At 59.0% G+C, this 27150-nt stretch overlaps 6 protein-coding genes across 6 annotated transcripts; all 6 read right to left on the bottom strand.

The window, feature by feature from the left end:
* Positions 1 to 809: 809 nt before the first annotated feature.
* LSCM1_02242 (uncharacterized protein) lies at positions 810 to 1283 on the bottom strand (the record flags this gene model as incomplete). Its single annotated transcript, XM_067319827.1, has 1 exon — positions 810 to 1283. The coding sequence occupies one exon, from the start codon at positions 1281 to 1283 to the stop codon at positions 810 to 812; it is 474 nt and encodes a 157-aa protein (XP_067175202.1).
* Positions 1284 to 2295: 1012 nt separating this feature from the next.
* LSCM1_02243 (uncharacterized protein) lies at positions 2296 to 5841 on the bottom strand (the record flags this gene model as incomplete). Its single annotated transcript, XM_067319828.1, has 1 exon — positions 2296 to 5841. One exon carries the CDS (start codon positions 5839 to 5841, stop codon positions 2296 to 2298), a length of 3546 nt encoding a protein of 1181 aa, XP_067175203.1.
* A 3797-nt stretch (positions 5842 to 9638) lies between these two features.
* On the bottom strand, positions 9639 to 15356 carry LSCM1_02244 (uncharacterized protein; the record flags this gene model as incomplete). Its single annotated transcript, XM_067319829.1, has 1 exon — positions 9639 to 15356. One exon carries the CDS (start codon positions 15354 to 15356, stop codon positions 9639 to 9641), a length of 5718 nt encoding a protein of 1905 aa, XP_067175204.1.
* A 1014-nt stretch (positions 15357 to 16370) lies between these two features.
* Positions 16371 to 18671, bottom strand: LSCM1_02245 (uncharacterized protein; the record flags this gene model as incomplete). The annotated part of the gene is made up of 1 exon (XM_067319830.1): positions 16371 to 18671. One exon carries the CDS (start codon positions 18669 to 18671, stop codon positions 16371 to 16373), a length of 2301 nt encoding a protein of 766 aa, XP_067175205.1.
* A 1061-nt stretch (positions 18672 to 19732) lies between these two features.
* Positions 19733 to 21424, bottom strand: LSCM1_02246 (uncharacterized protein; the record flags this gene model as incomplete). Its single annotated transcript, XM_067319831.1, has 1 exon — positions 19733 to 21424. The coding sequence occupies one exon, from the start codon at positions 21422 to 21424 to the stop codon at positions 19733 to 19735; it is 1692 nt and encodes a 563-aa protein (XP_067175206.1).
* Positions 21425 to 23189: 1765 nt separating this feature from the next.
* Positions 23190 to 25460, bottom strand: LSCM1_02247 (uncharacterized protein; the record flags this gene model as incomplete). The annotated part of the gene is made up of 1 exon (XM_067319832.1): positions 23190 to 25460. The coding sequence occupies one exon, from the start codon at positions 25458 to 25460 to the stop codon at positions 23190 to 23192; it is 2271 nt and encodes a 756-aa protein (XP_067175207.1).
* Positions 25461 to 27150: the final 1690 nt, after the last annotated feature.

Genomic DNA, 27150 nt, shown 5'->3' on the forward strand with positions numbered 1-27150 from the left:
CACACACATGCACGCATACACGGGCGCACGCGTGAAGAGTCCTCGAAAAGAGTGGAAGACCCGAGGCACAGCTGTTGCGCCTATCCAAGGAGAGTTGACGCGACTCACCTGCACCGCGCCATATCGGATCGTGAAGAAAAAAATACGGAGGTGAAGGGGGCGGAGTTGAACAATGTGCAAACGTGGACGTGACAGTTGAGGAGAATGGGGCTGAAGTAGGCGAGCGGGAGGCAGCGAAGGGGAGGGAAGCGGCTACATTTGTCGAGAGCGACGCCGTTGCTGATTGAACTGTTCAGCGACAGAGGAATGTTTCCGCGTATGCCCAACCCGCTCAAGAATCTAACAGCATCCGCACAGAGAAGATACGCGTCTCTCCGTTGTGGCAGGAGTTTGAGAAAAGCCCCACAACGAGAGAGAGAGAGCCACGCAGCAGAAAACGGTTGCTTGGAAAGGTGGCGCAGTAACCCGCGCGACTGCCAGCGTCCCTTCACCTCTCCGTGTGGCATTATGAACCCTCACCACACAGCTGTACCGGCATTGTCCGCGTCTCCACTGTGTGCATCTCCTCCATCGGTTCCCCTACGCTCTGCAGTGCAGACGAATCCGCACCTCGCCCGCCAGCCGTGTCCATATGCACACGTTCTCATGGAGAGACACAGACAAACAGAGAGAGCGCAGTCAGTCAGCACCATCATCACATATGATCACCACCACCACGTCGCGCCTTGAGAGCAGCGCAAGCAGCTGCTCGCAGCTACTCGAGTAACCCTGGACGGAAGAGTCAGTCAGGAGAGTTGCCGCTCGCGTGTCTATGTTGAGGCCTCCGGCGGTGGGGGCACCTTCCCACGATAATCCTCTGCGGTGTCCCAACAGAACGGCTTGACAGTGTTTACCGTCAGCGCCGCCATCGGCGCCACATAGGTCGCCACACCCTGCCATACCGCTTCAAGCACAAAGCTGCAGCACAGCAGAACAGCGAGCAATGTCACGACACTCATGGTGACAGACGCACTGGCAAACGCGTCATACGAAAAGGGTACGCGCACCATGTTACCCTTCGTCGTGAAACCATCAGGCACCGCCGCACGCCCTGCGCTTGTCAGGTACTGCTCCATTTCCTTGTCTGCGACGCCGTGGGCCAGCGCCACCGTCAGGAGGAAGAGCAGTGCGGCGCTCATGGACACGTACAGGAGGACATCCTGCACCGCCGGTAGAAACGGTCTCTGCAACGCGGCCAGGGACACGAACGACAACCACTGAAGGAGAGTGGCGAGGGAAGCCATGGCGCCGTCGTGGGGACTCACGTTGCACACGAGAGAGAGAGAAAGAAAGAGACGACGGTGGTCGTGCTACTGCGCATAAGAGAGGCGCAGCATTGTACAAGGGCAAACAAGCGGCCACGCGCGCGCCCGCGATGATGTCGGTACCCCCGAGGCGGAGAAGAACAGAGAAAGGAGAGCGTTCCAGAACAGAGAGAGCGAGCGAGGGAGGGGGAGGGGGATGGCGGTGCACGATAAAATTGTTCTGGCGAGGCCCGCCGGGCAGTCGGCAGGAGGCGAAAAGGGAGGAGCCAGCAAGTCTGCACGGCGTTGTTTTCAATGAGCGCTGGAGCTGAAACACCAACGTAGCAAGACCGGTCACCCCTCCTCACGTCCTTGGGTCGCGCGCTTACCGTTCACCCTACTCTTTGTGCGGGATGCGCCCCGCGGCTAGGCCCGAAAAGCGTTGCTGACGGTAGGCCCGTTTCCCTCCGTTCATTGCCCCTTCGAGGTGAGCCTGTCAGGAGATGGGTCTGCCCCTTTTCATGATGGACGCGCAACTCCCCTCTGAAGCCTATCGGTGCGCGACGGCCTTCCGTGCTTTTCTGCGATGGGGCGTCAAAACGAGACAGTAGGCGATACCACAGATCACGCACACACAGACACACACACACACATGGCGCGTGAGGAAAGAGCAGGGCAGCCATGCAGAGGGCCGACTGAGCGTAAACGGGGAAAAATAAGCGGTAATCGGCACACATGTCTGCACCAGTCGCGCTGAGTGCGCAAAAGACGATTGACTGCTTTAGGCGCGCGCAGGGGAAGGGAGGAAGGGGGGAGAAGGACGTGGAGGCGCGCACACGTCTGTAGTGTAGCTCACCCAGCTAGCGCACTCCCCGCTGCAGACCCCGGGCACTTAACGTCCCGTTTACATACGGGCGCTGAGAGCCACAGGCGCGCACCCGATTTGGTGAGGGCGGTCGCTTAGCCAACTACAGCGTCTTCTGGTATATGTCGTGTAAAGCGCCCCTTTGCATCACACCCGTCGACCGTCCACCATATCCTCCAACTCGTCGAGCGACGCCGGAATCCGCGACAGCTCCAGACGGCAGACAACAGGATTCTCTTGGCCCGTCTCCTTCGACTCCTCCGGCGACAAGGATGGGTACGGGCGCAGGGGGAATCGCGAGCTCACAAAAGGGTCTTCGACATCGATAAACATGCGAAACTTTGACATCTCTTTCGCGTCGAACCCTCGATCCAGGTGGTGGCTAATCACGAGGCACCTGTTAGTATCAACGTGAATCTTCTCAGCAGCTCTCGTGTACAAATCCAGGTGAGGTCGTCCCTTGATCTTCCAGTCGTGCGCCTCCTCGCCGTCGACGGAGGCCACAAACAGGCGAGCCAACTGCGGGTTCGAGGCGAGCAGCTGCTTGAGCGACCGGCTGTATGACACAACCGCCAGCGAGACCCCGTTCTCCACCAAATCCTTGAGCAGACGGAAGATGTCACAATTGACGGGTGGCGGCGACAGAAGAACCATCTCCGCCATCTCTGCCACCTTTGCATTCGCTAAGCCGTAGCGCGTCTCGACGATTTCGGCGTCTTCCGGCGTCCCCAACTCCAAGTACACGCCGCGACGCTGCAGGATCTGGTTAATGCCACTGAACGCAATCTCACCATCCTCGAGCTGGTAAACGACCTTTTCAATGAACTCCTCCGGTGTGAGTGAGGGGATGGGCCGGTTGTGCAGCACCCGGTACGTATCAAAGAGCGTTTCAAGCGTCTTGTACCACGAGCGGTAGCTGTACTCGAGGAGGTTGTCGAAGAGGCAGTCGGAGAGGAGCACGACACCGTCAAACTGCATCACCTGGCTCCGGCTTGCGCGCGGGATGGCGAGGTGTGTGATTGCGGGGCAGCGACCAAAGCCCGTGTGAAGGTGGATGCGCTCGCCAGGGGTGCCGTGAATAAAACGCAGGCTCACTCCAGAGATAAGGTCGTACGTGATGTTCATACGATCCACCACCACCCGCAGCACTGCACCGCGCCACTTGATCGTAAAGGAGTAGCGCTCAATCCTGGCGGGAAGGATGGGGCGCACCTGCAGTCCCCTGTGAGAAAGCCGCACTCCCCCACAGCCGAAGATCAGCCCTAGCAGTGTCGCTGCCATGGCGCTGAAGTGCAGGCCACCCTCGGCGGAGTGAACAATGTTGTCGAGGTCGATATTTGCCAAGGAGCGAAGAAGCGGCATCGGCTGCGAAAAGTTCGACCGCGCGCGGCAGAGTGCGTGCACCATCACAAACAGCGACTCAGGCGAATCGAACGTAGAGAGAGGGAGGTAGTACTCGAAATTGCGCAGAAAGTCGCGCTGGTCGAACTCTTCAGGGTAGAGCAGCATTCCAAGCAGCACCTCTGGCACGTCGATGAGCTTGCGTCGGTATATATGGATGGGGTGATAGTTCAGGTGGAGCGGGTGTATTGCCCGCTCGCTGCCCCAGTCGATCAGGTTGTCGAAGTTGTCATGCACCATGTACACGCCAAGCCGCTCATGGCGCTGCGGCACGAGAATGCCGTCACCGACGGCTTGCAGCTCGGACATCTCGCGCCCGGTCATCCCCAGGGAGGCGAAGACACTGTTCAACTGATCCTCGGTGAGATGTCCCTGCTGACGCTCAAGGAACGAGAAGGCGGAGGCGATGTGCCGTCGCGCGGAGATGTGGACGTAAAAGTTGCCGGAGGCGTTACTATTGTACTCATCTGTCCCGGCAATGTTGTCGAGGCGAAAGACGGTGTGATCATCCTGCCACTCCCCACACTGCGGCCAGATGCGAGCCGACTCCATCATCAACTCGAGGAGCAGCAGGCGATCCTCGGCTGAGATGCTCTCCGCTGCCTCGTCGTAGAGGGCGATGAGGAAGCCGATTTCGGCATTCACGTGGAAGCGGGCGTTGTTTACGTTGGCGGCGTGTGTCGAGTGTTTGCCGCTGATCGTTTTCAACGGAAAGACGGCGCCGTGGCTAATGGCAAGCACACGGGCGTACCTACGCGACTGCGGCAGCATGTGGTAGACGCTCTTCAGCAGCCGCAAGCACGCATCTGGCTGGGTGAGGAGGTAGTACAGCCCATAGTAAATGTACTCTGACAAGTTGAACTGCAGCCCGTCCCCGGCAGCGGACAGCCCAGAGCGCGACAGTCCGCCTTCAAGGCCGTGGCTCACCATGAACATGCGAAACGCATTGTACACGAAGGGCAGCGAGCTGCGGCTGGGAATCAGCTCGTCCTGCAGTTTGACGTCCGCGTCAAACGTTTTCCAAAAGACTTCGAGCGCTGTCCTCTGATCCGCGATCATCTCCTCAATCGTCGGTAGCGCGCCTGGGCGCTTCTGCGTGCTTTCACGCTGGTGACTCGCGCGGAAAGTCAACACAACACTGTCTGGCACCGTTTCCGGAGTCAATGGCATCATGAACCGCTTTGTGATGACGTATGACTTTTGCGCCTTATTCGGGCTGTGGAAGCCGCGGTAGTTCCACGAGCCGGGCCTAAGAAAAGCCGAGTCGCTCCGCCCATCTCGGTCGCTGTTGGCATGCTCTTTGAGATCGGTGTTGCTGTAGCTACTGGCGCCGTCCCGCGCGCCATTGCTACCGCCGGCGCCCATATGGTACCGATCGCACGAAAAAGACGACGTCGTGCCGCATTCGGCATCGCGGACCCACTGCATACTCTCCACATCAGCTCGCAGCAGGCGATGCGTGTCACCGTAGTTCACCACGCATTCAACCTCTGCGATCGTCGTCACCTCATTCTTGGAGGTCAGCGAGCACTGGTATATTTGATCCATCTGCTTGTGAGCGATATCCCAGCACTCCTGGTCAATGGAGATGACCACAACGAGCTCGATGCGATAGTTCAGATCGGCCTGTGAGAGCGGCATGCCGCCCAATGAGTGCCCTAGGACAGTCTCGTCCGAGACGTTATCTGTGCTATGGTTTTGCGGTGCATAGGAGCCCATCACGCTGTTGCTGAAGCCGAAGTTGCCGTCACTACCCACAGACGCCGGCGTGCTGACGGCAACAAGCCTGAAGTCACTGTAGCAGACCTGTGCACCCCACGTGCTCAGGTCTGTGCGCCCGACGGTGCGGACGTAGCTGGTGTTGAAGATGAGCCCGCCATCGGCACTCATGACGTCAGTGCAATGGCTTCGGTAAGCGCCGTCGTCGAGGTTCAGCTTTCGCCTCGGAATCGACGCTAGCGTGCCCGATTCACCATCCAGCAGGCAGTCGAAGTCGACCGTACAGATACTCGCCCCCACCTCACTGGAGCGAGGAACTCCCTGGTACTTGGAGATGTCCATCGTTTCCTCGTGGTAGACACCATTCAGCAATACCTCCGTTTTGAAGCCGACCCGCTCCACTTCGCTCAGGTGGCGCAGGCCCAGATTACCGTTGGTACTGTACATGACACTATCCGTGACGCTGTTTGACACGAAGGCAGACGCCTCAGTGCTCTGCACCACATGTCTGCCCTCAAGAAGAAAAAGGGGCTTCTTCGGGACTTCGTAGTCCCGCGCCAAGAAGGGATTCATGACCACAGCCGCCGGTAACGCTTCAAAAAAAAACGCACGGGATAAAGGATGCACAAGCACGTCTTCCACCCACAGAGATATCTGCAGACCAACCTAATCCGCCGATGAAGCGCTCCGCTGCGCACAGAGCAACCGTGAGGGGAAGGAACAGCAAATATATATATATATATATGTATATGCGTGTGTGTGTGCGTGCACACACACAGTCCCAACGTGAAGAGGTGAAAAAAGAGCGATGCTCGAGACCTATTGAAATACGTTTAAGGCGGAGAGGGGAGGTGAAAGGAGTGACTGACTCGGCGCCCTTGAGCACAAGCAGGAGGGTCGGAAGAAGATATGGAACCCTTCACGGCAACAGCACGCGACAGGGGGAGGCGGAGGGCAAACGGACTCGGCAAACGGCAAAGGGGAATTCGAAAGCGCTACTCTCCTCTCCTCTCCCCCTCACACACACACAAACACACACAGAGTCTAAAAACAAGCAAAAATGAACTACAACAAAGAAATAAAATAAATAAAAAGAGGGCTGCGCAGATCGACGGGTGAGGGTGCACGTTCAGCGTGACTAGCGTAGTAACGATGCCGAGCAAGCAAGAGGAAGAGGAGAGGGAGGCGAAAGGAAGTGATGGAGCAGCGACAGCGGAGGTGCTGTACTGTTTCTGTAGTGTGAGGAGGAAGAGTGTCAGCGAATTACACCTATATGGGGTACCTGCCTGTACGTATGCGTGTTCTTTCGGTTACTTGCGTGTGTTGATGGAGAATGAGGGGAGGGGGTGAAAGGGAAAGAAGGGTCGGCAGGATTGCCTTCGCTGTATCGGCGTATCCTCGCCGAAATCGCAGAGAAGGGCGCACGACTCTGATGAAGGAGCAACGGTCGTCGTCTACTTCGATTGTCCCTCCGCCGACGGTCGGCGAGGCAAATGTGAAGAGACAAAGCGCCTCTGGGCCCGCCCTCTCCGAAAAATAATGGTAAGAAAAGTAGTCAAGCGCAAAGAGGTGGAGACTGGCGATGAGGAGACTCGAAACCTCCCTGCGCGTGCACAGCACATACGAAACTCACTGAGTAAAAAAAAATAAGAAAAAAAAAGCAGGCCAATCAGGAAGATGAAGGAAAGCGAGCGCGGACAGGATTGGAAGAGGATGAATGAACGGGGGAGTGCGTGTGGAGCGTCAAGGCTGAGGTGTAGTTTAGCGAATAATTCCGCTGCAGACTCAAAGAGTGTGGTCCACTCTGACATCTGTGGAGTGCCGCGCTTCTGCGCCCCGTTGTTGCACGAGCGGTTTCACAAAGCGGATCCTTGCATAGAAGACGACACCAATCTCTGAGAAAGGTTTCCCTTTTGCCTCACTGCCTCCGCGGAGTTCGGGTCTGCAGGCGCTGCGCAAAGTCACACGCAGCCTTCACCTTCTTCGGTATTTTTTTTCCTCTCCATGGAAACTGCCGGTGCCTCGTTCCTCTCTCTCTCTTCCTTTCTTTCTCTGGTAGTCGCAATCTGTCGCTCCCTCAGCTCCTCCGCGCGCTGGTAATCACAGCCAGCAAGAGAGCCATTGATGAAGCGAGAGAGAAAACAGGTGGCCAAGCGAATGTAGTTTCGAATGAAACGGTAACAAACGAACTTCACAGCGAAACCAGCAGCGATGATGCAGTGAGCAATGCTCGCGAGGGCGGATAGTCCTGCGGCGAGCAGCAGTCGCAACAACGCTGACAAGCACCCCACAGTTCAGAGGGACAATGTGCAATACAGAGAAAAAGACAAGGAGAGCGGAGAGGTGCGTAACAAAGGAGGAGAAAAAAACGAGATGAAGATACACCCACCTTTTGTCGACCACGCTGCTCACGCCGCCTCCCCTTCCTCGTCAGAGCCTTCCCCTGTGAAGCAGCAGCGACAGAAGTAAAGAAAGAAAAAAGGGGCGAAGGCAGACACGCACAGCGCCGCCACCGCGCGCTCTCATCTTCGTTTTGCACGGGTATGTTGCGCCAAAAATGCGACTGTTATCAATGAATAGAGAGAGAGAAGGGAGAGAAGCGAGTGGATGGAGCAATGAGCAGCAAAAAAGTTGCATCAACCCCTTCCATCGCACACGCAGGAAACCACGCAAGGAAAAAGGGAGACGGGCGCAGTGATGTCCCCTATGGTGAGTCCTTCGACTTTACCCCACCTTTTCAGACCTTTGGCGCTTTGGCTGATGCTGCTGTTTCGGCCTCAGGGATGCTCCTCCGCTTGCATGTACCCACGTGCGCTTTCCTTGCTCTTCTCTCCTCTTCTCTCCCCTCCATTCGCTGATGTGCGCTTTTTGTGTTTCCAAAGTGTCATCATCATCCAAGAAGGGTGCGTAGGAGCGGGAAGTGGGCGCGCGAGAGAGAGACACCAAATGTTTTACTTCGTCCCTCACACACGCACACACACACGGAGCCCTTTGGGGGAGTACCCTTAGCAGAAAGGAGGAGGACGACGACTAGGGAGCGTGGATAGATGAGTGCGAAAGCAGCAGTGGTACGCTCATCGACCTTTGGAGGGTGCCGGTGATGCGGCCGTGTAGCGTTGCGTCTGCTAACCGAAAGCGTGGCGAATCTCACCGGAAGCAGTCCTGAACCCCGCTCTCTGTGGTGACTGTGGTCCTTTGACGGCTTTCCTTTCGGCCACATGGAGTGAGAGAGAAAAGACGCGCGGAGGTGGTGTGGATGGGGAGCAAGGGAAGGGGTTGCAGGGCGCAGCACAGTGTATATTCAAGAGAAAAAACGAGGAGGAAGAAAAGGAAAGCAGAGACTGCGAAGCACAGGGGGGGGAGAGGCACATTCTTCCACGCCTATACGTGTCGTGAAAGGCCCTACGCTAGGAGCAGAATACACGAAGCCTAACATCACGACACTGATGCTCTCTCAGTGTGGCGGACTGCAATCACTCTCCTAAGCACAGGCACACAAGAATCTCAATGTGCTCCTGCTAACAGGATTTAAAGCACACTTTTCCCCGCGCCACACAATAGAGGGACTTCAACTTCCGTTCCTATGTCTCTTTCGCCTTGGCCATATTCCTGCACGTCTGCTGCGCCTCCTTGGTGTGCCTCTGACGTCTTGAACAAAGGAAGTACGATACCAACAGAGAGAGAGACACTGTTCAGTGGCACCGCCAGAGGCAAACCTACACAGAGGGAGAGACATAAAGAGGAGAGTGAGAATGAGAGAGAGAGCAAAAAGGAGACGTCTCTTCGACAGGAAGCTGTGCGAATCGGCAGTCACGCATGCACCGCGAAGCAAAGAAAAATATGTAATGCTCACCAATAAAGAGGAAGTTACGGGCAAGAACACCGGCAACTACTACCCTTTCCCCACCATATCCCACCCTCCCCTCTCTCTATCTCGGCGACGAGCAAAAAGTTTCGATCCTCGCAGCACGCGAGCGGCGTGGAGGATAAGCGGCCGTTCGTCGCCCAGTGCCCCATGTGCAGGAATCAAACTTGGAGAGAGACTAAACAGACTCAAGTAAGACGAGGGCAGGCGAATTAGCCACCGTGGGCACCTTCACCCGATACACCCCTTCTCCTCTTCCTCTCTACTGGCTTTGCGTCACGACAAGCAAGCACAGCTGCGCCGTTCTGGCCATCCGCCGACCCGTGAGCCATGCGTGCGTCTCTCGCTCTGTGGGTGCAGGGTATCGGCATTTTCGCTCTCTTCGAGCTCAATCGGTGCGAAAAAAAAAAACAGAAAAAAAGAAAGCGGCTGCCGAGCGCACATCAGCCCAAGCCCCGGCAGAGTGGATACCGGCGCCAACGAGCCATAGGCGCTCGCGCCTCACTCACTTGGCGGGCTTTGACCGCAACCGCTCACGGGCCTCTATCAGCTGCAGCTCTCCAGGGGTGTAGAAACGGTGCTTGCCGCCCTCCTTGCGAACGACCGGTCGAACTGTGTGTGACTTCAGAGACTGCGAGGCCGTCGATGACAGGTAGTGTCCCGATGCCTGATGATCTCTGGTGCGGCGCCGCGCTGACGAGGAGCGCGCGCGTGGTGCTGACGATGCGGAAGTGACACCGGCATGGCCGCGCATAGGTGGGACCACCAGCTCCGCATTCATACGCGGGGACCTCAGCACCGTGCCAACGGGCGGTGACACGCCCACCGCACCACTTGGACGGGCGGAGATGTAGGGAGGGCCACACGCCGCCGTCTCAGCAGACGTCATCCGTGTCTCTAGGCGCCGACCAAAGTAGAAGTAGTCCTCATCCACGTCCGCCCATGCGTGCCGCGCGTCACCATCGCTCCACCGCAGATTTTCCTGGGTACCGGCGGTCCCTAGCAGCGCGTCTGGCTCCACACGAGAGAGGTACTCCGCATTTACCACGAAATTGCCGCTCGTGATACTCGTAGCTGACTCTCGAGTGACCGGATCTCTGCTGTCGCAGCTGCTGGGCATTCCACTACCGCAGCTACCGTCGCCCAGCCGGCTATGGGAAGGGTGGCGCAGCTGCGTAAGAGCTGCAATAGTAGATCGCCTGCGAGGCGGGGGCGTCGGCGTGGGAAGCGCCCCAGGCTCGTCTGTACTCATGTCACTCACTCCCGCCGGCATTACCACCTTTGGCGCGACGCTCAGCGCAACAATAGGTGCCGGCATGTTGACAGGCACACTGCTACTGGTCCCCATTGGGCTGGCTGCAGGTGCCCAGGGACCCGCTATAGTCGGGGAAACTACGCTGTCGCACACCAGGCTGGGAGGTTTAAAATTCGGCGTAGTACGTGCGTTTGGATAAACTGGGCGAACCTCCACAACGGATGACGCGGCCGCACATCTGGAGGTGGCGGCCGTAGGAGCCACATCTCGAAGGAGTGCCTCATTCGACACCAGAGGCACACCCGCTGCACCCTTCTCGGTAGGACGAGAGACTGACGTAGGCCACCAGTCACCAGTTTCCCCATCGCAGTCGGTAGAAGGCGGAGGAAGCGGCAAAAGCCTCAGCACATCTTTCACGCCATCGTCGGCGGCGGTGTATGGCGCCCCCGATGCGGAGTCGTCGCCGTTGCGAGAAGAACGCCTCTCGCTTCTCTCTACGGCGGAAAAGGACGCCGGCGGAAGGACCACGGCTTTGGGTCCCGTCCCCACTGTTGCCGCCGACGCGAGTGATTTCGACGGCGAGATGCCCTTTGCTGACCCACTGCGCGACCTTGCTCCCCCTGTCACCGTCTTGCTCCTTGACCGTCGTGGCGGCGGCCCCACCGAGACGGGGACAGGGCGGGTGCGAGGCGGTCTCGCACCCGCCTTCGTGAGGAGGCTGGCCGTGATACACTGCGCCACGCCCGCCACCAGTGCGCTGAGACGCTTGAACAACTCCTCCACCCTCACATCCTGTGGCGCGCCAGCGAGGTCTCTACCGTCCCACGTGTTCACGCGTATCTGGGCAACCTTATCCTGGAGCTTCAGCAAGGACGCTTTCGCTGCAAGAATAGGGCGTAACGCGCTCAGGCATACTGCACGCCTCTGGGCTACAGAAGCCGCTGCCGGCGCGCCCGAGGTGGTCTTTGCGCTGCGGCTCCCATGTGAAGCATTGGCTGCGGCATCGCGCGAAAACCGCACTGCTGGGGTGGGGTGGAGCTGCCGCACGCTTGCCGGCGCTGCATCAACTTTTAGCGCCAAAGGCGCTGTCACAGGCTGCTGCAGTTGCGCAGAGCCCCGCAACGGCTGCGGCGCCGACGGGTCGTGCTTCGCGGCGGCAGCTGCCGGCGCAGATGACCACCGAAGGGAAGGAGACGACCGTGACGATCCGGAGGACGAAGAGGAGCTCGTTCGCGATGGAGATGATTGAGTATCCAACGCAACAGCAGTGGTCATCGCCGCTGCTCCCCTAAAGGATGCTTCAGCTGTGGGGGCGGGCAGTTGAGGTGTCGGAATGGCATCGTTAACGGCACCGGCGCCCTGTGCCGTCTGCGAGGGCACGGGCATTGAAGGGCTTCTCTTGGAAGGCAGCGGTGCATTTACCGAGAGCGTCGGTGGCATCTCTGCAGTCGCCTGGACAATCGCTGTGCGGAAGCCTACGGCTGCCTTGCGCACCCCCTCAGCGAGCCTTGCCATCGTCCTTCGAAGCTCGTTGGAGTGCTGAATCGTGACATCGCGCGGTCTAGCCACTCCGGCTTCACCATCCGTGGGCGCGGGGGCTTCCGCCTGAGAAGGACTGGGAGCGGCACCAACAACGAGGTCCGCGAGCGGGACGCCGGTGGGCAAAAGAACCGGTGGCGCTATCTGCGGCGGTGGAATCGTGGCAGCTGGCACCACATGAGGCGCCTGCAGCGGAGGCTGGGCGCCGGCTATCCGGCAAGGTGCTTGTGGCGGTAGAGATGCTACGCCGCTGACTACCGCGCCCTCTTCGCAGCAGCGGCGCAGCTGGCCGGCACACTTCTCCACTCTGCTTGCCCGCCTTAGCAAGTCGTTGACCTCCAGGTCTATGATGTACACAACAGCCTTACTCTCATCAGGGTGGTAGCCGCCACCAAGCGAGCGACTGCGGGCGGTGCGGCCTCTCATCACAACCGGCGGTGCATCACCGCGGCGCGCCGCAGTCGACAACGCGCGCCTCTTACTGCGGGCTTGTTGTGCCGTGGATGCCCTCTGCCCAGGAGTGGCCACAGCCGCTCTAGCACGTTGTTGCTCTTGCCGCTTCTCATCTCGTGCCGCCTTCACACCCCATATCTTATCGTGCTGGTTCTTCTCCACAACCTGCGTGAGTAGCCGCATCACTTCTTTGTGCCTGTCCACGCCCTTCATGAGAGATTCCACTCGACGTGTGATGTACTTGTTGAGGACGCCGTTGATGGCGCGCGATACGGAGTGGACGGCGTTCTGCATACCGTCCACTGCCTTGAGGAACCCCTCTTTTTCTGGCCACTCGACTGTTCGCAGCGCTTTGTTGAGTCGCCGCATGCGTGACAGGTGTTGATTGATGCTCTCGATCAGATGCTTCACGACAACGCGACGGAACGGCTTTGCGGCCGAGTAGTCCTCAAACTTCTGCCCAGCACGTGTACGGTGCGTCTTCGACTTGACGGCGGTGACGCCAGGTGCGGAGCCCTTCATCGAGCGCATCACATCCCGCATCTGCCGGCTCTCGGAGATGCACTCCTCAATAAGGTGTACGCGCTCTTCGCGGTCCGGTATGTTGCTCGGTAGCGTGCCCATCTTGTAGCTTTCGGCGAAGGCCACGCAGCACTCCTCGCTCCGATGAATGAGCAATTCTATCTCGTCAGGAGTGAGGTACAACGTCGGCCCCATGTCCTCTTGCTCCTGCAGCGTCGTCTTGCGGATGATCTCCGTCGTCGCTGAGTCCTTCTTTTTCACGAAGTCCTCCTGCCGGCGTACGAACGCCTTGAAGTGCTCCGGCAACTCGCCGGGGTCAACCTCGACGCCGAGGGCATTCACCACCTGCTCGTCCTTGGCCCTCTTGGCGCGATGCCGCTTCTCTGGGAACGTCAAAACGAGGCCGTCATCGAACGGAGCAAATCTCTTCCAAAGTCCACTGCACGCCGCCGCAGACGCCGCGCGCCCTACAGCCTTGTCAGAGGAGCGATGGTGGCCCGCGTCGGCGTCGCTGCCCGCCGTGTCGTCAGTGTCGCTCTCGTCCTCACTAGACGACACTGCACGCCTCTTCGCGGATGCAGAACGATTGCCGGCCGACGGCGACCGAGGGAGGTGTCGCGCCGGCTTCGTCAGTCCGCCAAAGAGAAGAAACGAATGACCGTCGCCGCACGGGGCGCACTGGGTGAAGGCAAGCGGCGGCAGGGGCGGGCGGACGCGCACCTCGGCGCGCCACATATGTTCCTCGTGCAGGGTTGGCAGTAGGTTCAGCTCCATCACTGTCGCCACTGGCGATGCTGCGGTGCCGACTTCATCAAGGGAGGACTCAAAGCCGCCTGTTACGAGCATGCGGCAGCCGATAACGCAGCACTCGTGCCCGGCGCGGCCGACTACCGCGCTGCGGCAGCGCAGCTGCTCCCATCGCTCGTTCATCATGTCGAACGCCCAGCAGTCCCCAAGCACCTCATTGCTTGCGTCGTAGCCGCCGTACACGATCATGTACGGGCCGTGCCGCACTGCCGTGTGCAGAAAGCGCGGCTTCGGGCCTGCCGCCTCGTCTGCATCTAGGTCGTCACCCTCCTCTTCCTCCTCCGCTTCCTCGCCCGGCGCCACACGACGCCGGCCTCGGCAAGCGCTCGTTTGGATGAGGCGTGCCGCGTACGTTTCCAGGTTGATAGCAAGCAGCTGCCCAGACACGCGCAGATTCTCTGTCAGCCCGCCAAAGACATACAGCACGTTGCCGAAGTGCACAGCTGTGTGAAACGCCAGTGGAAACTGAACGGCGGGCTGAATGGCACGCCACGTATGATCACTCAGGTTCATGTCAAAAAGCAGAGATACGAACCCGATCGAAGCGGGCGCTGACGCAGGGGGCAGCGGTGCCGCGGTGCCGCCGAGGCGCGCGGGCGCAGTCACCGCCTGCCCGGCACGGCGATGCAGGAGCGGGCACAGAAGTCGATAACGCGGCGCACGCAGAGGATCGGTGGCCCACTCTTGCCGCGTTTTCTTTGATATTACCGCGCCACCGGGGCCGATGCCGCCCACCACCACGAGTCGGTCCAACGACTCAGCCACCGTCATGGTGTGGCCGTAGTGGCCTGCTGGCACGAGCTGTCGCCCTTCAATTCGGCGCCAGTTCCCCGTAAGGACAGAGAACTCGTACAGCTCCTGCTCCACGCTGCGCGCGCCGAAGGAAACGCCGCCATAGACGAGCAGCCGCTGGCCGCGGTCTTTGCGGCTCAAATACGATGCCGCCGCGTGAAAGGCGAGGGCAGTGGGGCGGAAACGCCTGAAGTCCAGCGCTGGCATGTAGGAGACGTAGCGAAGAACTTTGTAGTTGTACCGACGCGCATCTTTTGCTGATACTAGGGAGGCCCAGACCTCTCGCCGAGAGGCACCTAGTGGCAGCTCGCTTTCGGGTGCCGTGTCGGCCGAAACGGACTTGCCTGCGGATTCCCGCCGTTGAGAAAACCGCTTTAATGGTGTGGCAGCACTGCGTGCCTCGTTGGTGTGCCGTGAGAGAATGCGACTTTCGCCATTGCCCTGATCCCGCGTAGCGCCCTGCACCTCAGCTGCGGTGCGCATTACATCCATCTGCTCGCGGCGCAGCGCGTCGAGGACGTCGTACCAGCCACCAGCCGCTCGCGTGCCCGGGGGCGGGGCAGCGGCAGCTTGACCTCGCGCATATACGCCCTCGGCAGACATCTCTGACCCCTCTTCGTCATCAGCAGAGTCGTCTGGCGCGCTGTCCACGTCGTCGTCGCTGTAGTTCTCCTCAGCGTTCAATTCTTCGAGCCGCAGGGCAATGCCATTACCGATATCCACCGTGTGGTTCTGCTGCTGCAAGAGCTCCTCGATACGGATGGGGCGCTGCGCGATGGGGCTGCCGCCTGCGCTCACAAGCTCCACCTGCACAGCATCACTGCGCTGTGGTTGGGGCAAAGTCGTGTGACTCATAACAGCGGGCTGAGACACAGATCAACAACAAGAGCGCGTATTTTTCTCCTCAGAGACGTCTATGTGAAAACGTTGTATGTCTATTTCGTGTGCTGACACCCCTCTTCGCCTCTCCCTCTCTGTTCCGCTGTGGGTGTATATTACGATGTGCCCCTGTGACTATGGCGGAGCAAAAAGGAGATGGTGATGCGCGCGTGTGTGCAACAAAACCAAAAACAACGGGAGAAGGGCGAAGTTTCTCCTTCCAGCAATGCGCTTCTTCGAGGTGCCCTGTACGTCCCAGCCAAGACGCTGGCCTCTTCGTTCGCTTCGGGTGAGAAGAGGGGAGCCGTGGCGTCGCGTCGCGGTCCTCTCTCTTTCACTCACTCACTCGTCTCCTGTATCGCGTGCAAACAAGGAGCATGTATGTATATATATGTATATATATATACATATGATTCTCTCTCCAGGCCGAAACGGCTGCATTGACGTGGCGGAAAGTATGAAGAAAAGAGGAGGGGCAGGGCAGAGGGGGAGGAAGTCCATAAAGCCGCAAAGGCCACCAGATGACGCGGCGGAGTCGGGGCGGGCACGCACGTGGTCGAGCAGCTGAGCATACGTGAAAGAGTGAGCGAGGGGGAGAAGATGAAGTTGACAGCATCTGCTTCTCCTCCCTATACCTCCTCGCCTCTCTCATATGAGTGACGTTAGGACGGTAGTGTTGGAGCGGCACAAATCTGAGTTGACGGCGCCCTTGTGAAGCATGCACGCCAGCGGAGAGAGAGGTTGCTAACAAAAGAGAGAGCGTGCTGGGATGCCCTTTTTATCTGTTTATGCGCCCGTCATGTTTACGGAAGCGGCCGACACCCTCGATACAAACGCTGCGGGAAAAAAAACACGGATGGTGTAGCGTGCGCGATCTGTGTCCCCGTCTTTCTCTTTCCCCCTTGCAGCCACGAAGCCCGCCACTGGTGAGGCAAAACGATGGCGAAGGCACGGCACGCCCTTGGGCCTGCCCCATCACGGGTATGTGTCTCACTTTCCCGCTTCCTGGGCGCGGCGCAGCACTTGAGCGATCTCGCCATCTGGTATTTCGCTGAGGTCGGTGTAGAAGTTACTCACCTCCAGCAGCCAGCTCACCTCGACTGCTGAAGCAGTTCGAATAAACGTTCCGGCGTCCCCCTGCACCTCCAGACGGTCAAACATGATCCAGGTAGGGAGTGAGCGCGACTTGTGCGCCGCCGCCAGTACGGACTGGCGATGCAACGCTACACTCAAGGCGTCTCGGACGGTACGGTAAACGCGTGCCGTCGGGTCTGCTCCAGCTCTCTGGCTGGCGGCCGGAGCGGGGGTCAGAAACGCCACCTGTGTGAAGAATCCCTCCAGCACTGCCTTGCGGAGCGCCACCGTATCGACGTAGTCACGTTCTGGGATGTAGGTGGATTGCACTGGTATTTTCAGCTGGCCCATCAGCCGCCTCAGCTGATGGTACACCTGCACTGCCTGCTCTAGGGTCTGGTGCCGTAGGTAGTTTTCGGAGCAGAAGCGCTTGCCATTCGGCTGGTTTTTCAAGTACTCGTGGAAGATGCGAAAGAGCGAGACGTGGTCGCCGTCGGCGTCGTCGAAGCGCGCGTGCGCCGCGCGTGCCTCGCTCATTCGTGAGGGTGGTCGACTGAACACGTTCCCGGCCTCCAGCATCGCTGCCACCACCGCGGCGTCGGCACCGCAGCCGTGCTTGGGCGCCATGAGCAGCATTCTGGCCAAACAGGCATCCACAGGGAGCACTGCCATACGGCGGCCAAAGTCTGTCAGCGCCAGCCCCTCGTCCACAGCACCAAAGTACAAGAGCTGGTAAAAGGCGTCACTCATGCCCTGGTCCGATGGAGGGTCAATGAAGGGGAACTCGCAGGGGTTATCGACGCCAAGGGTGAGCAGTAGCAGGACGGTGCTCACAATATTCGTCCGCAGTATTTCCGGGTGCGTTTGATCGGGAAAGCTGGCGAAGTCGGCCGATGTGAAGAGGCGGAAACACTTGCCGGGCCGCGTACGGCCAGCGCGGCCCTTGCGCTGTTCAGCGGAGGCCTTGCTGATGACTGCCGGAAGCAAATAGTCCACGCGTGCCTCGGAGTTGTACAAGCTCTGCTTCTGATAGCCGCAGTCGACGACGTAGACGATGCCGTCGATCGTGACAGATGTCTCCGCAATGTTCGTGGCCACAACCACCTTGCGCGTGCTGGATGCGTACGTGGCAAACACCTTCTGCTGGTCCTTGAGGCTAAGAGAGCCGTAGAGAGGTAGCACGACTACCTCCGTCGGCCGCACCGGCGCTGCCAGGGTGTCCGCCGACGTACCAGGAAGCCTCAGGCCTGTTGCGGGCCCATGCACTGTGGAAGCGGCTGCGGCACTAGAGCCGAACGCGTGGTGAAGTGCCGCGACCGCCCGCTCGATCTCCGCCTCGCCAGTCAAGAAGCAGAGGATATCCCCTGCTGGCTCGCGTCCATGCAGTTGCCGCACGCAGGACACGGTCGCCTCTACATAATCGTGCACGGGTCGCGGCATGTAAAATACATCTACGTCGTACATGCGTCCCGAGACGTGCACGAGTGGCGCACCAGGAAAGTAGGACTGAATCTTCGCCACGTCGAGGGTGGCGGACATGACTACCAACCGAAAGCTCGGACGGCGTGCGAGGAGCCGCTTTAGCAGGCCGAGAACGACATCCGTGTCAATCGTCCGCTCATGCGCCTCATCCACGACGACGACACTGTACTTGCCGAGATTCGGGTCCGTGAACGCTTCACGAAGCAGCATACCGTCCGTCATGTACAACACTCGCGTAGCGTCGCACTGGCGCGAGTCGAAGCGGACGTGGTACCCGACCTGCGTACCGAGGGGCACATCCATTTCCTCGGACACGCGAGCCGCAACGGAGATGGCCGCAATACGGCGCGGCTGCGTACAGGCAATGACGCGGGCAAATTCTCCCTCCAGCTCCGCGAGAAAGTGGGGGACCTGCGTCGTCTTCCCGCTACCTGTCTCGCCCACGAGCAATGTGACAGCGTGGGTGCGCACCGTCTCTTGTATAAGGCGCCGCTTCTCGAACACGGGCAGTCGTTGCCGTGACTGCAGCAGTTGCTGATAGCGGGCTGAAAAGGGTTGCTGCGTGAAAGGATTTAGCGCGGCGCCAGAGGCACCGACAGCGTCGTCCGGTCGCTTCCTCGGCAGTTGGGGAGCCATCGTGTCGTCGAGGCCGGCCTCGTTGTGCTCAACGGTCTCGTCGTGCTCAACGGTCTCGTCGCGCGCGCGCTTGAGGGCCATGAGGTGCGCTGCGGACATGTGCTGGAGTGAACAAGGAGCAGCGACAGCAGCAAGAGAACGCAAGACAGCGGTGAGGGGGGGTGGAAGTGAAGGCACGGCACCTCTCCCGAGAGAGCATGTGCCACAACGACGGCTGGCTCTGCTGTCATTTACAGAGCCGCCGTGACCTCTCGGAATGGCAAGATCCAACCCTGCAGTCGGCATACGAAACACTTGAAAACTGCACTCTGTGAGCCAAGAGACTACAGCGATCGTGGAGAGGACTATGGACTTCACGGTATTGAAGATCTCCGCAGCTGACCCCGGCGGGGGTGAGGTGGTACGTGTGATACGGCTGCATATCTCCACCACCACCACCCCCTCCCACTGGCACAGTGTAGAAATGGGAACAGAGAGAGAGAAAGAGAGAAAGCACCGAGCACAACGCAGCAACCAGAAGAGAAAAAAACGAAGGCAAACGAAATAATGAATACATGGACAGGACGGAGTGGTCCACAGCAGGGCGAAAAGGGGGAAGGGGTGTTCAGCCCAAGCGATGCCCTGAATGCACCGGCAGAGAAAACACGCACATACCTTAAGAATTCATACACAGCAAAAGAAAAGTCGCGGCACTCGAAGAGCAGACCCGCTTCAGCAAGCGGAACCGAATGGCCCTTCAAGGCGGGAAGGTCATGAGCAGATACATGAAACCGCCCACACAAGGAATTCCGCTAACCCCAACCCCACCCCTCATGGAGACACGAACGCACACCGCCGATGTCTACCATGGATGGCCGTGTGAAAGATGGCTTGGGATGGGCCTTGCCCCGGTATGGCAAAACGAAAAGAAGCAGAGGACGACAACGACAGACGCCGAGACATCGAGCAAAGCCAAGGCACCACCACGTCGTCGCTGCCTCGTCAGAGGCGAAACAGGCAACAGAAGCCCTGCCTGGTATTCGCCTCCTGTGCTGCCACTGAGCCCCTCTCTATCCTTTTTAGGCGGATCGCCTCGTCGCTTAGAGTGTGGGTGGGTGGATGTGTGCGGAGGGGGGAGGTCTAGGAGGGAGGGAGCCTCTTGCTAGTGATGGGGAGTAAGGCTAGCTGCCGCTCTTCTTACTTGCTCTCTCTTCCTGGTGTTGCTTCTCTTGCTGCGGCCGTTGCTGCAGCAGTTGCTGCTGCATCACAGACATCATACCTTGCATTACTCGCTGCATTTCATCAGTTGAGGCTGGCGCTATACTGCCAGTGCTGGCCTCACCCACGGAGGGGTAACTGGCTGGATACTGCAGCTGCATCGCCACCATCTGCATCAGCATCAGCATCTGCGCATTCATGTCACTGGGCGACGGGGCTCGGTTGACGGCAGGTGCCGCTGCTGTATTGGGTGAGACGATCGGTGCTAGAACTGGGTGAGATGCGCCGTTGCTACCGACGACGCTCGAGGCGAGTGCCTGATGAGCCGCAGACGCCGGAGCGGACTGCTTTTTGATGTAATTACGTTGCAGCATAATAGCGTTACGTCGCTCGCGCGGGTCGCACATCGAGTGCTCTTTCAGCGGCTGAAGCAGGCGCGGGAGGTCTGTCTCAATGGAGCTCTTCAGCAGCTTAATCCAGCCGCGCTTCTCGAGCTTTTCAGCATCTGGGAAGTCTTTGGAGTCGACCTTGGACAGGAACGCGCGCACCTCCGCCAAGGGGGGGAAGTTGTTCTCGCTGACGTGGTAGCGCGCAGCCAAGTCCTTGGCGATGGTTTCGTACTCGTCAAAGAAGCGCTCCTTTGCCTTGCTCTTGCCAAAGAGGGCGGGCAGACGGCTCCGATACGTGGCGCAGATGAGCGCGAACAGAAGCACGTCATTCGCACGTCGCATCATGGACGTGACGCGACGATCGAGCGACTGCAGCGGAATCGTGACGATCAGCTCGTACAGCAAATCTTCTTTTTCCTTCTCGAAGAGGGCGTGGTCAGTGTCCTTAGTGTACGGCCTCTCCCAGAAGCTGGACACGTACAGCCGCGGCGGCTCTGTTGTGCGGACCAAATTGGACAAGTTCCAGTACAGGGAGCCATACACGCGCATCAGCTCCTGAGGCCGCACCGAGTCGGCCTTGTTCATAACCATGCGTATCTTGCTCTCGTGGTGGAGAAGAGCTTTGCCGAACACCTGCCGCAGCTCCGGCCCGGCGTCCAGCTTTGTCGGGTCGAACAAGAAGAAGACCAGGTCACTCTTCTCCACGAACCATCGGCACACCTCCGTGTAGTTGTAGCGGCGGGAGTGGGCATCACCAGCCGCTTCGAGGATGCCAGGGGTGTCGACAAGCGAGACGGAGCGCAGTATTGGGTGGGGCGCCAGGACGCCGGAGAAGAACTCTGCGAACACGTCGCCAAACTGCGAGAGGCCGCGGTAGGGCAGTCGGCTGTCTGCCATAAGCACACGACCTGGTATATGCTGGACCTCCTCGCCGTACATGATGACAGTAAACTTGTCGGTGACAGGCTGCGGCCCTGTCAGGAGGTAGTCCTTCTGCAGCAGGTAGTTGATGATAGAAGACTTACCAGATGAGAAAGGGCCAAGAAACGTCACGAAGGGCTTCTTCTGCTTGATCGACTCAGAGAACCAAGTGGGACGGAACACGTTGTAGTCGTAGCACGTCTCAACAGGCTCGATACGGTTGATGTAGAGCTGGTTGAGCTGCAGGAGCGTCGATTCGATGTGCTCATCCCACGCATCCTTCCTCTTGAGCGCATCCCGGGTATTGCTACTCTCACTAAACGACAGTCGAGTCTGGCTCGACATTGCTGCTTGCTGTGTTCTCGCTTTGTGTACTTGATCGTCTCACCCTCTTTCGGGTGAGCGGGGGAGTCTGGGTAAGGGTGCGCAGAGAGGAGGAGACTCATGATGGAGAGAGGGCACTGAGGGTTGCCCGGTTCGCAGTTCCCGTGCGGCATCGCCACAGCATGACAGCGCGGGCATAGAGGAAGAGGCACAAAGACAAACACGCGTGCACGCGAAGAGGCTCCTTTGGGCGAATGCGGTGCGCCACACACGCCTCAGAGAAAAAAAAGTTCTCATTTGTTTTGGCTTTGGAACGCATCCGCTTCCGCTGTCGCTCGCCCCAAGAGAAAAAAAGCACGCGGGCCGTCCCCCTTCCCCTCGAGCACCGCCCCTTTTCTCCCAGGCCCATACCGCATAAGGCGCAGCAGTCGTAGAGACATGCCTGGCAGCCACGCACCCACTCCACCACGCCAGCACGGCACATGCCACGAGCCACATCCACCCATTATGCTGCTCCCCAACAGCCGCATCCCTCCCCCTTCGGGGCAGCTCAGGCCTTCCATACGCACCGGTAGTCAGAGGGAGCGTCGGGGAGGGGGCACTCGAGTCGCGGGCGCACGCTCTCTTTGAGTCGTACAGGCGCATCGGCTGCTGCACGTTGCCCTGACGCAACGCCCTGCAGAACCTGACCCCCCCCCCGACACCATCGCTAATGAATCTCTCGGGCATCCCCCCACGTCGTTCGTGCGCGACCCTGCAACAACACAAGCAGCGAATGGGCCATCAGCAAAGGACGGGAGCGGCTGCTCCGCTCCCCCCCGCACCTCTTTTCAGAGAGCCGGGTGAAGGATCGTGGAGATACCACGGCACCATGAGGAGTGTGTCCCGTCGTCAGGACTCCATTGCGAATGAAAATGAAAAAAAAAAACGATTCGGTGAGGAGGGGGCTGATGAGAACGGCTTAGCGAAGGACCAAAAGGCATCGAGACCGCGTGTTCACACACACACACACAGGGAGAGAAAGAGAGGGAGGGAGGCGCTGCATTTTGCAGAATAGGCTCTGACGCGCAGTTGCGGCAAAAGAGGAGGTCAATGCCTCAAGGCGCGCTCGCGAGAGACAGAGAAGGGGGATGTTTCACGCCACGACGTTCACGGCAGCGCGCTTTCCACGTTCGAAAAAAGATACAAAGCGCACTCGACGTTTTCAGATGCACTCGATGCGACTGCCAAGACACTCCTGAGGTCTATGAAGCGTCATCTCACGCGCGCGTACGTGGCTGCACTCCATACCCGTGAGCACCAGTAAAGTAGCGGCTGTAAGGAGAGGATCGGAAGGGGAGAACATGGCGAGCAGTTGCCCTCACCACCACAAGCGCCTTCTCCGTACATTACCCTCTTCTCTGTACGCTGACCTTCGCAGCCCTCCAACGGGCAAGAGGAAGAGCAACAAGAGGTCGTGACAGAGTGGAAGAGCGAGAGAGACCGGGAAACCCATGTGAGAAAAACAATCGGCACCCAACGAAGCAAGCGCAAGCGCAGAAGCGGGAACGCGCGCCCGTGCGCAGCTGTCTACCGCGGCTTGTACTGCACACTCCAGAGGACGGTTCGATCCCGCCAATACTCAACTGTTACCGCGGCTTGCAGTTGGTGCTGACAGGCAGATGTGAGTAAGCTCCCTTGGCAACGAGAAAACGAAACGAAAGAAACCACAACTGAGGAAACACCCGTCACTTGAAGCCTCTCGCCCTCCCTTTCCTCCCTCAGCGTCTAAGAGCCGCTCGCACGCTCAGAGAACTTCGGCGAATTCGCCAAAACCGTGCTGAATGAGCGACTCCAGATTCAGTTCGCTCAGTGGACGACGCAGCCTCGCCTCGGCACCGTCGCTGCTGGCTCCTGCTCCATCGATAGCCGAGAAGGAAGCGTGCGCGGAGTTTGCACTGAGGCTGCCATGGAAGAAGCGTGCATCCTTGTCGCTGCTGAAAGAGTCGTCGTGGTCTTCAGTGACCGTCGCCGAGGATGACTGGCGCACCAGCCCGTCCTCGCGGCCTCGATCATGATCGGGGATAAAGGATTCTGCCTCAGAGACGCCGCGGTGAGCCTCGCCCAAGCCGCGGCCGCCGCCTCTCCGCAAGCTTGGCCGCTCCCGCATAAAGTATTCTTCGGCCAAGGGCAGAAACGCCCGAATTGCCAGCGGTGTGTTAAAGGTGACGCAGGGACCACGGCACACGCTGGGTGGCGACGTTGGCGTGAGGAGAAGAGACGACGACGCCATAGACACAGTGGAGTTATCGCCATGAAGTAGCGATGCCGCGGTGAACCGGCTTGATGAGTCCGTCTGTAAAATCTGGTGCTGCTGCTGGTATTCCTTCTCCTGCTCTTGCTGAGCTGCTTGGCTGGCGTACAGTACCCCCACTGCGCGCGGGCACATGTGCGTGCCAACCGTGGCAGCAGCTGCGCTACCGATTCCCTGTTGCATCCATGTAGCCGTGCCTTGCCATCGGCGCGCTCGTCGCGCACCCGCCGTGTCGAGAAGCTCTCGAGTGACACCGTGGCGCAGCTGGCGCAGTACCTCAATCGAAACGGACTGAGACGCGAAAAACGCTGCCGACGTCGACGAGGCCCCCATCGACATCTTGGAGGCGCCGCCAGCCACTGGGTCACTCGGCAGTCGCGCGCCTTCCAAAACCGCCACCGAGAACATGTCCGCGTCCCACGCGTACGCCAGCTCTAGAGCGTCCCCCACAGCCGTCTGGGCCGCCGCACCGGATGCGGCGTCCTGCGATGGGGTCCACAAGAGAACGACGTTTGCGCCCCACAGCCGAGTTGTGAAAAGAATCTGAAGAACGGGGTGGTTCGGCAACGGTTGAAAGCGGTCACGGCAGCTGTGTCCCGCCCCCAGCAACAGCTCCGGGGACCTGCAGCGCTGCATCATATCCATTGCGGCGGACTCGGAGCCGACAAAGAGAAGCACCGAGTGGCGTGTATGTGCGAGGCGGAGAAGGTGCTCCTCTGCCGCGCTCGACACGGATGATGCGATGGCCCCAGGCTGAGTACCGGTGCAGCACTCAAGACAGCGCAACAGTCCAGAGACGGGTGAAATATCGAGAATGATGGGCTGAAGCGTTGAATCGTGCGATCGCTTCGCTGAGGGCCGCGTCAAAGCTGTCGTGAAAACGTCTCTCACCTCGTTGCTCAGCCTGATGGTGCGCACCGGCACCAGATGGACGGGCGAAAACGGGGTACTGGCATTGTTGTTACGCCGCGCGTTCGAGGAGACGGCTTTTCGCACCTCCGCAAAACGGCTGATGTCCACCTCGGGACGATAAGCGCTGCATCCAGCGCCCGCGCCGTCGTGTGCACTGGCCCTGCCAAGCGGTTGCTCTTTCCGATTCGCAACCGCGACAGCGTCCGGCGCCGACGTCGCGAGAAACCTCCAGAACGTCTCTTGCAGTGCTGCCTCCAGCTGCTGCTCCGCTTCTGCACAGTGGCGCTCAACGGCGTCCAGCTCCTGCTGCTGCTGCAAGATCACTCGCTCCGTAACAACAGAGTCCACAATCATGTCCGCTGCTGCATGGTCGCCCGGCACCTCCAGCAAAGAGGCTAGCTGGTCCTGGTGATGTGCTCGAAGCTTATTGACCGTCTCCGCATTCGTTTCCACGAGCTCAGCGTACTGCCCGTTGAACTGCAGGAAAAGGTGAGCCGCAGCGCGCAGAAGCTCGACGTTCCGACCCACAAGTGTGAGCAGCCACAGGAGCGATGGCGACGAAAGTGCAGCGGATGCAGCAGTTGGTGCCCCTGCGCTGACCGGTCCTGAGGTCACAAGACAGCCTTGGCCATTGCCGTCCTCCTCACAGGGAGTAAAGGTAGGGCAAGCATCGGTGAGGTGATAGCGAAATGGCGATACTTCGAAAGCAAAAGCGCGCGTGCGCTGGGCGCCACAAGCGCAATCCGGCGCAGATTCCTCCGTGGAGTGAATACATCGTGGGGAAGGGACCAGAAAGGTGTCCCAAGACTCGACCAGGGCCACCATCGGATCCACCTCGCCAGGCCCTGCCATCCTCCGCGGTGTGAGAGAGCAACACTAAGGAAATAAGCAAGCGCTAACGCCTCGTTCGCGAAGCCACGCGTGTTTCAGCAGACGATGGGCCGTGCCAACTCAGTAGGTCGCTGGCGCTTCTGTTGCGTCTGAGTGCAAGCCCAACGCCAACGATCGCGAAGCAAGAAAGACACACACACACAACAAAGCACTTTTCTTGTTGCTGAACAGAGTGGGCGATGTCGCCCCCCCAAAGGCAGCAGACAGAGGTCGGGGTAGGCACTGTACACAAGGAAAAAGGTGCGAGCGTGGGTTTGAGAGGTTGGGTGAAGGGACGGTGTGCAAATTGAGCTGTTTCTCGGCCACTGATGAGGTGACAGTCACGCGACATGGAAAGTCAATCGCATTTTTCCCGCTTCTTTCGGTTCTCTCGACAAGAGGGGAAAGCAGTGCTGAGCCGCAGCGCTTCACCTTCGCAAGTCTCTCCCCGACATCTGAGCATCGGGCTGGCAGCGCTCCATCACTCCTTTCGTTGCCCCTCTCTCTCACCCTCTTTCACGCAAAGTTGGCGCAGCAGGACATCAGTGCCTCACAGGGTGGTGGCCATCTGGCGTTGATGTTCGTCCCACCCTTTCTTTCAGTGCTGCTCCCGCCCAGCGCGACCGACTACGCACCTAGTGGGGAAACACAAGCACACGCACACACACACACATACATATATTTATATATGTTTGTGAATAACTGAAAAACGAGACGCTCGCAGCACCGCAGGAAGCTTCTCCAGGCGTCTCGTTACTTCAAAACTTTGCTCGCCGACCCGCATATGTGCTTATAGGTGATAGCGCATGACACACACAACACACACACGCAAACGAACCTTCCCCAACTCTTCAGAGTTACAAGAGCGGGAAAGAGAGAACTGTGCGCATGTCCCACGGAAGGAGGCGGAGCATAGGGTCTCTGCCTGGGGTTACTACTAGGATGGTGGGCGGTCGCACCGGCGCGCTTCCTCTCTCGACCCTGCACGAACGCCGCAAAGCGTGCGGCATCCGAATCGCAAAGGAGGAGACGCAAAGAGTAGCAGAAGTGCAGGCGGGAGAGATCGATGAGAGGACATCCGGCGTGAAGGCTGCCTGAGGCAGCACAGGTATTCTGTGAGCGCGAGCGATCCCTCTACAGACTCAAGAGTTGCACTGGAAAAAATGCTTGTCTGTTCATGATACAAGAAACCGTTACCGCCAACACATCTTCAGCCCGACAGGTGCTCTAGACATACAAGGCAGTGCTTGTGGAGACAAGCGACTCCGCGCACCACAGGGGGGGGGGACATTGCAGGATGACCTAAAGCGACGGAAAAAAAGGAAAGCAAAGAAATGGTGGCGCAGCGGGCGCGTTCAAGCGAAGAGGTAAAACGTGAGAAAGCCGAGTGGCGAGAAGGACGCAAAAGAAAAGCACATCGAGACAGAGATGGCAGCGCTCAGTGTGATTCGAATAAGAGGAACAGAGAAAACAAACCTAAAAGGAAAAAAAGGAACGACAGCGACAGCAGCAGGACTGCGTGAGCCACGGTGCGAACGTCAACGAAAAGAAAGAAAAGTCTCTCCACGGCAGCACCATCGATGCGCCACATGCACAACCAAACCAAATCGAAAAGAATGGGGGAAAAAGGTTTCCTGTCAGGGGAAGGAAGGCGGGAGGCAAAAGGGTGCGT

Source organism: Leishmania martiniquensis, chromosome 34 (assembly GCF_017916325.1).
Source record: "Leishmania martiniquensis isolate LSCM1 chromosome 34, whole genome shotgun sequence".
Classification (NCBI taxonomy): Eukaryota; Euglenozoa; class Kinetoplastea; order Trypanosomatida; family Trypanosomatidae; genus Leishmania; species Leishmania martiniquensis.